At 44.4% G+C, this 12,453-nt stretch overlaps 1 protein-coding gene across 1 annotated transcript; it reads right to left on the reverse strand.

Moving 5' to 3' along the window:
* Positions 1 to 1,386: 1,386 nt before the first annotated feature.
* On the reverse strand, positions 1,387 to 8,745 carry LOC119654850. The gene is made up of 3 exons (XM_038060430.1): positions 8,549 to 8,745; positions 3,079 to 3,247; positions 1,387 to 3,019 (listed from the first exon to the last, which is right to left on the reverse strand). The coding sequence occupies exons 1-3, from the start codon at positions 8,630 to 8,632 to the stop codon at positions 1,512 to 1,514; spliced, it is 1,761 nt and encodes a 586-aa protein (XP_037916358.1). The 5' UTR covers positions 8,633 to 8,745; the 3' UTR covers positions 1,387 to 1,511.
* Positions 8,746 to 12,453: the final 3,708 nt, after the last annotated feature.

Genomic DNA, 12,453 nt, shown 5'->3' on the forward strand with positions numbered 1-12,453 from the left:
TGGTGATATTAGTGTCAGGGATTTTCCCTCCATTATGAATGACATCATGGAAAAAGCGTTGGGAAAGGTATGCCCAAGCCCAACCAAATGGAATTGATGCTATTCACCACTAAGGCAAGGTTACCTGGATTTCACCTACTACAGCTGAATGAACAAAGATTGTTTCTTCCCTTGAATGTAAAGAATTTGGGTGTGATCCTGGATCCAAAGCTAAATTCGAGATTGAACATAGAATTGAGGATTAAGAAGGCCAGGTATAGCCTTCTACACTTGCAAAGAAACGTAGTCTCCGGCCGAAGATGGTTCTCTGGATGTACACAGCTGTGGCACGTCTCATCCTAACATAGGGCTCTATTGTATGATGGCAGGTTTTGAGCAAAAAGTACAACAGGACCAAACTTCATAGGATTTGCAGAACTGCGTGTACGAGTGCTACCGGGGCTCTGCAGTCCTGCCCGGCAGCTGTAGTCCCGCACCTCCTCCCCCAAGACCTCTACATTATATACTTTGTAGCGTGCAGTGCCGTCAAACTACGTGAGTCCGGATGCTGGACAGCGAAGTCGTACAGCCATACCAACATCCTAGACGAAGTACCTCGGGAACTCTGGACATTTCCTACAGACGGCACCACACGCAAGCCAAACTTCACGAGAAACATTGCTGTGGTCTTTCCAACCAGGGCAGAGTGGAAGGCGGCGTGTTGCAAGGCTTAGACATCTTGTTCTTTACCGGCGGATCAAAGATGGTCTGTAGAATCGGTGCGGGATTTTTTTCGGATACACACAGGGTTGTGCAGTCTCTTAGGATTCGCCAGTGTATTTCAAGCGAAAGTACTGGCAAATTGGAAGACTATCAATGGCCTTTAGCGTAACATAGCCATTCTGACCGAAAGCCAAGTGGCCATTAAGGCCTTGTACTCAGCGACTACCTCCTCCAGGCTGGTGGGGCAGTACAGGATCACACTGAACAGTCTGGGTGGCACGCTCAAGGTCACCCTTCTTTGGATTTTCGTTCATAGGACCATGGAGGGAATGAAGGGGCTGACATATTGGCAAGACGGGGCTCTGCTCCTGGCAGTCCTTCGGCGGCTACAGTCGGTGTACCGCTGGCGACGGTCAAGGGAGCCATGCTGCCAAGCTCGGTCTACCTTACAGTTCGCATTGCCGAATCTGCGAAGAAGATGGGGAAACCCTCAGGCACTTCCTTCGCGATTGTCCAGCTCTAGGTAGGGTCAGGCTACGGGCACTAGTTGAGTCATTCTTTGGAGACCTCAGAAAGATTTCTAGCTGCAGGGTAGGAATAATCCGTCTTGTTACCATAGTTCTAGGTTCTCAATCACTTGAACGATCCCGACTTCTACTACAAAGAAAATGCTTACAGGAAATATCCTTTATTTTCCCAAACTTAACGTATCTTTAAATGTAATAAATTAACCCAAGGATAATTGGTACGTTGCACAGAAAATATAAAAACACATCAAATTAACATCACGGACCTCATCACGGATCCAATTAATATGGAGGAGGTCTCAGAGCCACATTCGCCTCTATATCCTTATTCAAATTAAAATTATTCCTTGCAGGATTTATATTTCCTCCACGTCTTCCTCGCTTCGTAGGTTTGATATGTCGTTTGGCCGAATGGTTGCCACGACCGTCAGGCACTTTATAGTTGTGCTGGTACCCAAACCCGTCCGGGTTATTATTGAATTTAGGGTTGTAGGTGTCGTAGCTGCTGTCGTTATCGGTATGAATATTCTCAGGATTCACCGGTTGCCAGTTGCCCTCAGCTGAGTGTTTCGCCGCGATAGCGTGATAAGGATTCGTGACCGGCCTGACACTTGTCTCCTGGATGTTCTTGTTTAAGTTTTGGTTTTCCCGATGTAAATTGAAATTTCGTGGTTTGTTATCGAAATGTTGGGATCTGAGTTCGTTGACTTCAGGATAGTTGTCTTTGGCAAATGAGTGTTGCGGCTGTTGAGGCTTAGCAGGTTGTTCACCAGTAAGGACATGGGATAGGTCAAACTCCTGTAAATTTTTCAAGGCTGCGTTATGATCAAAGTTCAGGGAAATCTTCTGAGGGATCGGCGGCCTAGTCCTGGCTTTATAGATGAATTGAATGTTATCGTTTAAATTGTTCACAATGTCATGGACCGGACCAGCATTGGGCAAAGGGGGATGTGTTGGTTTCTCAGGGATCTGAGGCCTCTCCTTGGGTTTATAGACATTTTTATTTTCATTCTCAACTGTGCCACGGGGTAGTTTTCCTCCGTTTTCAAGGTTTTTCATATATTTGTTGACAGATTCCTCGATTTGTTTCAAAATTTCCTCCCTAAGAGGATTTTCAGTATGCAAGTCCTCGAAATTGGACTTGTGCTTCTGGACGTGCTGCTGATAATATTCAGGATGTGGTTTCCTAGTCGACTGAGCTAAGTGTTCATGATATGTCGAACTCTTTTCAGCTGGTTGGTGTACTGGACCATAGTAGTCGGCCTTATCAGCTGTGGGTTGCAGGAGTTGTTGGTATAGTTCTAGGTTTTTCACTGTGGAATGCTCGGTGTTCTCATAGTAATCAGGATTCCCTGCCTGAGGGTATTGCTCCTGATAGTCGGCGTTCTTAGCGTCAGAAGGCTGGTTCACTTGTTGTGGTTGCTTTGGATGCTGGTAGGTTTCAGTAGAGTATCCGCTGTACAAGCTCTGAGTGGATGAAGATGACGAAGCTTGTTCGGTGTAATCGTATGAATCGTAGTTGGGCTGGGTGCTGTGTTGAATACCGATTTGCGCCTGATGGTTCTCATAAACTTCGTATTCAGGGAATTTAGATTTTTGTTCAATAACATTTTGTTGCTGGATCGCCAAAAGAGGTTGCTGTTGGGCAGCGACTTTTTGTATGCCAGCCTGAAGCTGTAGGGCTTTCTGTACATATTCTTCAGCTGATTTCACAGCAGAGAGTGGGTCGGTGTAATCCTGCTTTTGTGGCTCTGCTAACTTGACAATGATTTTTCCATGTCGTACATTTCCTGGAATTTTAATACAATTCAATTAGATGAAAATAATCATTGCTCATTTCTGGCAGTACCTGGCTCTTTATTGGCTGAGTATGATGCTGAAATCAAATGGTTTGGTTCGAATTGTGTAGACTCCGCTATTTGATCGGGAAACGGAGATCGGTCATTCTTAAGCTGTTGTTCTAAGGTCGGCCGTCTGCGCTGCCTTGTTAGGGTTGCTGAACTGAAAAGTGGAAGGATCTGAAAAATAAAATGCAGGATGTTTTTATTCGGGCCATTTATAATGAGACTACGAGCGGAGAGAGCCTGAAACTACAGGTATAGGTCAAGGAACACGTATAAATGAGTCGATTAGCGATGCGTCCTCAGTATAAAATTTTCTCAAGGAAGGAGGTAAAACCATAATGGACCAAATGACCGGAAGTCCCTATTTATCAGCTGTTGATGATGCAGATAATCACAATCTAATCGAGCGGTTGTGTTACAAGGACCCGACTACCCTAGCCACTATTTGCACTCAGGAAAATTGCATGAAACCAATTTTTGATTCGTGTGGAGGTGGAGACTCGTAGACCAGAATAGACCTCATGACCATTAGTTATAAATTTGCTGTAATCAATTTGGAGTATCGAGTTCAAAAGTCAAGTCTCAGGCAAAGATTCCATTTGAATAAATGTGTCTAATAAGTTTTGTAAGGCTCTCCGAGGGACCAAATCATCATTTTTTGGAGCGACGAGCTGCTAAGGTACGATGTTTAAACGATGAAGGCTCCGCTAATTTCCTCGGTATATGAAGATTGACCATTGGTTTCAGCAACAAACTCTCGATATCATTCCGCGGGGTTTCACTCCCGGTTGGTCCTCGATTTTATGATTTCTTCTATGATGTCTCTCTGTTATAGGCTTATTAATTTACACAACATTTTGAAGCACCCGCCTGTCTAAATCTTGAACAATGCAGCAAGAAATTGTTCTGTCGAACCATATATGTGTTGCTAGAAAAAGTACATCCTTGTGTGGCGGCACATCCGAGGTGTAGACCTTGATTGAAGCTTTGGGCGCTATCTTGCCAACCACCCGTCCAACCGAGAAGTCTCTTCATTTTCCACTTCAGGACGTGTACAGAATTGACGATATCGGAACAGAACCAGTCGGTCGAGTTGAAACTGGTGTCTTAAAACTAGATATGGTTGTCGACTTCGTCGTAGGCAACATAATCACTGAAGTTAAGTCCGTTGAAATGCACCACGAAGCTTTGCCGTGTCCGGTACCAAGGTTGGTTTCAACGTTAAGAACATCTCCGTAAAGGAATTGCGTCGTAGCTACGTTGTTGGGGACTCCAAGAACAGTCCACTCCGCGAAGCTGCTGACTTCACCGCCCAAGTCATCGTGCTCAACCATCCTGGTCAAATCTTGAACGGACACATCCCAAGACCATGGAGGAGAACCCCAAGGCCGCTCATCACCAAGCGATCCTTAACTAAAAAACTAAAGACTCCCGCGAGGTTGCATGGTCTGCTGAAGCCGTCCATGAGTTTGAGTCGGTCAACCACCGGCAATAATCGATCTTGCACATCCAGGCATCGAGACGACGAACCGGTTAGTCAGTGATAAATACTTCTCGCCGTCCATAAACAAGGACGTCAACCCTAGGGCCAGAGAGTGCGTGACAGTAGTGCAAGGTCAATAAGCACGTTCGAAAGGATCATCGACCTTTTGCGAGACCCGCATGGAGTCAAGTATTGCCTCACAATCATCGATAGGTTTACACGGTGGTCATCAGAGCAGGGTTAAGCGACTTTGGAATGCTGCGTCTGCTCAGGGATTCGGTTTCGGAGCTGCGATCGACTTCACCTTTCTGACACGTGACAACGGTGGTCAACACCCCCAAGGACCCCGAAACGTGTTCACAGCTCCTCATTCGGGTGGCAGCTCTTCGGAGGCCGTTACAACCACCATACAAGGGCTCCTTTAGAGTTTTGAAGGTGTCCTTGTTGAGGCTGGAGGCTTTCGACGAGCTGGTGTGCGCATCAGAAAAACGTCCGCGAAGCGTCAGATTCGCCCGGTGACCCCCCATTGGCGGGATTACACAGACGGTTTACTTGGCTGAACCCCCGTGGTTTCAGCTGGAGGCGGAGTGATGTGGCGGCACATCGGAAGTGTAGACCTGACTTGCTTGTGACACTAACCAAAAGTATAATCTCCTGACAGGATACCAGGTAGTCTGAAAAGTCGGTAGGTTAACACACAGATGGCGGTACTGGTATTAAAACTGTAGCAGGTAACCTATTTGAAGTTCATCATGTCACCGCGAAGTATTCTGAATATTATTGCGAATAATTGTGTTTCGTATCAAGTCCTTTCCTGTCTTAGATTCCTACAAATTGGTGCCGAAACCCGGGAATTATTACAAAAGACCGAACTAGCACTCGACGCTGCCAATTCCACACCCATCAATACGTATGGGGAAAGACCACTCACACTGAACCTCGGTTTGCGACGGGAATTCAGATGAAATTTTATAGTTGCACACGTTGAACAACCTATCCTTGATGCGGATTTCCTCAGATATTGCGGCCTGCTGGTAGACGTAAGGGGAAGATAAATTATTGACGAAGCAACGAGACTTAGAGCACGAGTCATAGAGATTAACATTCACAGAAACGGTTCATCGATTTTGATGGTCGCAACCACAGAGAAGTACCACAATTTTTTGCGAGAATTCATCAATTTTACCATCCCAGCCAGTCCAGTGAAAATAGAGGAACGAGAAGTATTCCACTACATCACCATGACAGGTCCACCAGTGGCACAACGAACGAGCACATTAAATCCAGAAAAACTCCAGATAGTCAAAGTGGATTTTCAATCAATGATCGCCCAAGGAATCTGTCGTCCGTTTAACAGCCAATGGGCTAGTCCTCTCCACCTTGCGTCTGAAAAATGGTATTTGGCGTCCGTGCGGCGACTACCGTCACCTGAATAATATCACCATACCCCACATGTATCCTGCAGGACTTTTCAGGGTTGAAGACTCTTAACAACGTTAGATCTCACCAGGGCGTATCACCAAATACCAGTAGCACCAAAGCAAGAGCAGTAGAGACGTTTATGTCCGACAACGTTTATGTCCAACAACAGCGCACCATTATCTGTTCCATACATAAAAACGGAGATATCACGCAGTGCAGCAATTATAGAGGTATCATGTTACTGAGTATCATCTAGAAGATATTCTCTGCTATCTTGCTTGGCCGGATAGTCCCATACGCTCATCGGTCCATACCAAAGAGACTTAACTCCAGGCAAATCAGCAATAGATCAAATTTTCTCACTGCGGAAAGCGATAGGAAAGCTGCTGGAATATGAACATCAGTTCCACTATTTTTTCAGCGACTCCAAGGCTGCTTATGATAGCATAGTCAGGGTAAAACAAGGAAAAGAACAACCCGAGATGTACTGCCTACCTTCATTCTGATCGAGCAAGCGGCGCGAGATCTTGAGTTACACATCAAGGAAGGCAAGACGAAGTACATGGTGGCAACGTCAACACCAAAAACCAACCAGCCAACAACATCAAATCACACTGGTCAAACAAGAGATAGAGAAAGGAGACTACAACTGTGAGACCGTTGGAAATTTCTCCTATCTAGGGCCGAAAATCACAACCGATAACAACTACGACGATGAAATCCACGCACGGTTGTTGGCAGCCAACAGATCCTATTTCAGCTTACAAAAACTCTTCCGCTCGAAATGCCTCACCATAGGGTCAAAACTCTTACTGTACAAGACTATGACCTTGCCAGTCCTTATATATTCCTCGCAAACCTACTCTGAACTGAAAAAAATTGCAGCTGGTGTACCGCAGGGCAGTGTTTTGGGCTCAACACTATTTCTCCTGTATATCAATGATATACCTTACTGTAAAGAGGCCAAAATAGCGATATTTGCGGACGGAACTGCTATCCTTACAACGGGTACAACTACGGAAGAAGCAAAAGTAAAGTTACAAACAGCTATTGACAACATTGTAGAATGGGCCAAGAGAAATTGAACGAAAGCAAATCAACGTACATTAACTTCACAAACAAAAAACTGAATCCAGCCAAAGTCATCATAAACGGACGAGATGTTCCACCGGCGAGAGAGGTCAAACATTTGGGTATGACTCTCGGCTCAGCTGGAAAAGACACATCCTAAGAAAGAAGGACGAGCTAAATGCCAGATACAGGCAGATGTATTGGCTATTGAGGAGGAATTACCAGCTGACCATCGATAACAAGCGTTTAATTTATAAGCAGATCCTAAGGCCCATGTACGGCATCCAGCTCTGGGGCTCTGCCAAATAATCAAACCTGAACGTAATACAAACGTTCCACAATATAGTGCTTAGAAACATAGTAGACGCTCCCTGGTTCATTCGTAATGAGGATCTGCATAGGGACCTGAAAGTACAGTCGGTTAGTTAAGTCAGCAAAGACCAAGCATTTAAACATAGCCACCGCGTTCGATCACATGGAAATATCAAAGTCCGAACATTGACTAATATCGCTGATATAATGAGACGATTGAAAAAAGTAAAGCCAAACGACTTGCTAACATAAATGATGCCTAAAAATATAAGCCACTGACGGCCAGCCAGTTCCTCAGCGAAGCCAACCGAAGTGCTAGGGTGGATCACAGGATCTTCTCTCAATAAAAAAGAAACCTCAATCTGCAAAGAAAGCTACTCAATGGGAAAATCTCAGTCGTAGCTTGGTGAGATGTGGTTTTAGTGGGTAAAAATCTCACACTCCCAAGGATCGTGAGCCCTGAGGTTAGTTTTTTGGAGATTTCCACCTCTTAAAGAAAACAGAAAAAAAATAGGACTCGCTACAAACTTGATCTTACTCTTATACGTAAACATAAAAGCGACGATGGAAACTCTGAGGAGAAGGCTGCTAGGAAAGAGCGAGAGAGATTTTAAGGCAAATAAAATCCCATTTCTTCGACTGATCTTCCAAATGCGAATAATCTGAGTCCAATCTTCAAAGTAACTAAAGTGAGGTGACAAGGTTTAGATAAATCTTAACGCCACAGGAAGGATAAAATTCACATATCGAGTAAGGAGAAGTCTTCCATGACCAGAAAATAGGAAGCAACTTTCAAGAAGGATGGTCAGCTACTGAAAGGCACATGAGTAATAACTGCAGGATATCCACGTTTTTGTAAAAAATTGCTCCACTTAAATGGATTGACGATGTTTCGTAAACTTTCAAACTTAGATAACAACACTGTTCACAACTTTTATCGAATCCCTAGCGACTAGAACTGGGTTCCAATCTGTCTCTTCAGTAATTTAAGGGTGGCCTCAGCTACTGCGTTCAACATTTCAGTCACACTAAATCGATGCTTAACTCCAACATGAACAACTAGAATCCTTAGTACACTATCAGCTCTTCCCTTGTCTTCCTCGAAGATGACCACAATTCATACAGAACAAATTTATATAAAAATCACTGAAATCCTTTAATTTTATTAAAAAAACTTATTCACTTACTATCAACACCGCAACTATCGCGTATCTAAATCTACGATAAAACATTTCGCAACAATCTCTGACCATAAATTGTCTGAAAATCATGGTCAACGGCTAGCTTTTATAACCAAAACAACTTAAAAGACCCGCGTAAGGTTTTCACATTTTCCCATTTTTCCAATTTTCAATGGTGGCGTTCATCCAATGAAACATTTCATTTTCCATCCTACCAACTATCGGAGACGACACAACCACAAGCTATTGTGTGCACTGAAGATTACACTATATGAACGCAATAGTCCGAGAGGATGGCTCTTTTTTAAAAAGAAATAAAAAAATAACGAAAATAAAAAACATAATCATGGCATGCATCGAAAAGTTTATTATTTTGTTGCACATGCAATTAAAAAGTGAATTTTGTTAATAATGTGCAGCCAGGGGGGGCTGCCAATTTGTATGCATTAGGCGCATTCTGGCTGTACGAACAGCGCCAATGTTCGATTGTTAGGAGGAAGTAAAACTCAAGAATGTAATGGGATAGGGGGAAATCATGTTTGATTTTGATAAGACCATGAGGGGACGATGCATCTTTTCTAATATCGGCTGCAATTGAGCCACTCAGCTTCCTATTTATCTTGAAGCTATCGCGCCTACTCAAGGAAATCCTGTTGTAACCCACTCCCTCAACTCCGAAAGGTCCTTGGAAGTTGGAGCTGTTGGAGAGTTCGCTCCACGACTTTTCCTTTGAAATACTCCTGAATGAAAGTTAAATGCCTTGAGAATGTTCTTGAATGACATCTAGATGCCCCGACCCACTCCCTTAATTGGCCCTTGATTTGCTTATCAGGCACCCTTCTGACTGGATATGTTTGAACATATACTTCCGCCCCTACAAATCCCCAATCGATATCTCAACTTCACACTCAACCACATGACTATGCATGGCCACTTTACTATTACCAGAGCCATTCACCTGTTGCAATTCACTGGATGCAGCTAGTCAATGCACCGTCGCTATGATAGTGCCTTAGATGCAAAAAGTGTTAACTTTCATTTCAAGAACTATATGACCATAACAGCACATACCTGTTCCAGCTCCGAGCTAATGCGTGAAGCGTTCCGTGCAAGGGGCATCCACTGCTGCAAGCCATTCCTTCAAAGTTTGATACAAATGAGTGAATCCTGAAGTGAATAGCAACATTTGATGCACATACTTAGCGTACTTGGATGGCAAGACCAGTAGCGCTACTCACGTTTTTCAACGTTTAATGATCCACGCATAAGTTGGTGATATTTCCATTAGCTGCATCCATTTATGCACTAGTAAATTTGGTAATGAAAAAACGAGGCCTAATTCTTTGTAAAAGACTTGAGACGGTTCCAAACTGAAGCTAGCCGGAAACTATTGTTTTCCTGCATTTTTGCATGCTGGGATTCCAAGCCAATTTAGAAATTTCTTGGGAATGCACTTCCATGGCTGAGAAGCTGATGAACTGCATTGTTCATTTTGTATTGGGAAACATAATGGATATTGGCATACCTATTGGTCGTCAAAGAATAAATGACCATGTTAAACAATCAATTATCAGCTCGCAAATTGGCTAGGTCGGGTACAGACTTAGGAAGCCTTAAATGCCCACAATAAAGACTGCTCGAAAATCTACAGAAGTGCGGAAAAGAAGGATCTAACCTAGAGCGGGAGCGTGTGGGATTCTCATCCACTAAAAACCACTCCGGTCTCTCTAGACTAGGTGCTATTTGGCGGAGAGGCCGGAACCACTCGTGTTTCCCATCCTTTCAGCTTTCTTCCTCCTTATTTTCTTTAGCAGCCCGTTCTGCATTCTTACAACTACGAATGAAACCGTAAGCCACCGTCTCCTCAACTATACTCTCCGGGCTTACGTTCCTTCCCAGCACTTGGTTCAGGCTCCTTCTTTCGATCGGTATCTTTGGCCAGTAAACATCACTTCCACTATATCCTTCAGTAAGCCACTGTACCCAATTCGGCGAATCCTCCAGCCCAAAGCGGTGTAGATACTGCCTGTAGCCACTGCCGTGTCCCGTTAGAAACTAGGTTCCCCTGTGTTTCCGCACGTCGTGCATGAGAGAGGTCACTCATTGCTTTGGCCAAAATGTCGACCGAGATCATGTCTACCACTACTAACACTGCTTCATCTGATATTGCTCCTAAAATCGGCGCAAACCCTCAGAGCTATCAACCGATGAACCAAATTCACATGCTTCCGTCTCTGAGAGTGCCTCGCCTACACAAGTGACGCATAAGGCAAAAATGATTGTATCACTCCAGCTGGAAACAATCTCTTTTTGGCCAGCCAAAATTCGGAATAATTTTTGCGAGCGCTCCCTGAAGCGCAGTTTGGTATCAATCATCACCCCATTGGATGTTCACCAACTTCCACTTTCGCTGTATTCCTCTCTCTACGACCGATTTAGACCGCTTCCGTTTTCCTATCCACTAAGGTCAACCCGGGTCTTTTTAGCCTGGACTTTACCGCTCCAACTGTCTCCACCACGTGAACAGCCACATCTTCTGGGTGCTTTCCTACAAAAACTACAGCCAGGTCGACAGAGCCGACAATCGTAGCCTCTTTTGGAACATCACCTCATTGTATATGACATTTTACAGCAGAGGACCCTATGACATTCTACAGCAGAGAAGCCACATACCGAGCCCTGGAAAGTATTTGTTGATTATACTCGCCAGGTATGTCAGTAATTCAGTTCCAGTTGGGTCAGGTGAATGCATTTTTGATTCTAACGCCAACAACCGCCATGACTCAACGCGTCTTTTGCCGGATTCACTACCGTTTTTATTGCATCCACCGAGTGGGCGTGCCGAAAGCCATACTGGCGCTCCGGCAAGCTATTGCCACTTTTGGTGATGGATCACAGTCTATCTTAGATGGCCCTCTTCATTGTCTCTTCCTTTGCACCCAACAAGCCGATCAGGCGATACGATGCTGGACCTACAACAGGCTTGTTAGGTTTGGGAAGCAACACCATCTTCTACTTTTTCTACTGAGCAGGAAATATTCCTTCTTCTAAACACGCCTCAAAGGTGTTGGTGGAAAAGCCAATCAACTTCAAAGCTTTTTTAATGATCCCATCAAAACATGCATCCTTGTTGTGGCCGATTCTAGAAAGTGGCAAACATTTCTTTCAGGAGACACGTTTAGGTCACCTGAAGTCAATTTGAAGCCTTTTTATTATTACCCTCTTCTGAATGACTCATTTTAAGCGGCCACCCAATTGTCTGTGTCTCTTCTCGACTGGCGCTACTGGGCTTGTCACTAAGTCTCTGGTAAAGCCTCCTTGCTCGGAAGTTTGAAATTTAGTTCGTTTCGAAAGTTGCAGTTTTGTTGTTCCATCTGTAGTTGGGTTGCCTACTGGAGAGCAGTTGCCTTCCAAGTATCCCAGTAGCTTCGCATGCTTGCGTCACCCATTAGTTTGTCGGACTTGAACGTCGCAGAGGACATGTTCCGCGAGAGCTTTATCTCGCGGTCCACTTGGACAACCCCGGCCAACATTCTGCAAGAACTCTTTTTCAACCTCGATTTGTCCTTGATTTTCTGGCGGATTGCCTGGCGATCACGGTGGGTATAATCCTCACTATCACTCAGGTAATTTTTCTTGTTAAAGCAGCGCTCACGTATATCAGGTACACTATAGACTCCAGTCCCTTACTCTGAATGAGGCCCGTACATTCGCGAGTGCCACGTCTATCACCCCGAATGCTTCGAGTAGAACAGATTCAGATCCATTGTCCGACTGTCCCATTCAAGAGCCAACACGTCCAAATCCTCTGCTATAATTTTCGGTCAACGTCCAGAACCAGAGCACTCAGTATTTCCTTATAGTCGGCAAGTATAGCGCTTGTTGGAAAATTGCAGCTATATATATAGATT

Source organism: Hermetia illucens, chromosome 4 (genome assembly GCF_905115235.1).
Source record: "Hermetia illucens chromosome 4, iHerIll2.2.curated.20191125, whole genome shotgun sequence".
Classification (NCBI taxonomy): domain Eukaryota; kingdom Metazoa; phylum Arthropoda; class Insecta; order Diptera; family Stratiomyidae; genus Hermetia; species Hermetia illucens.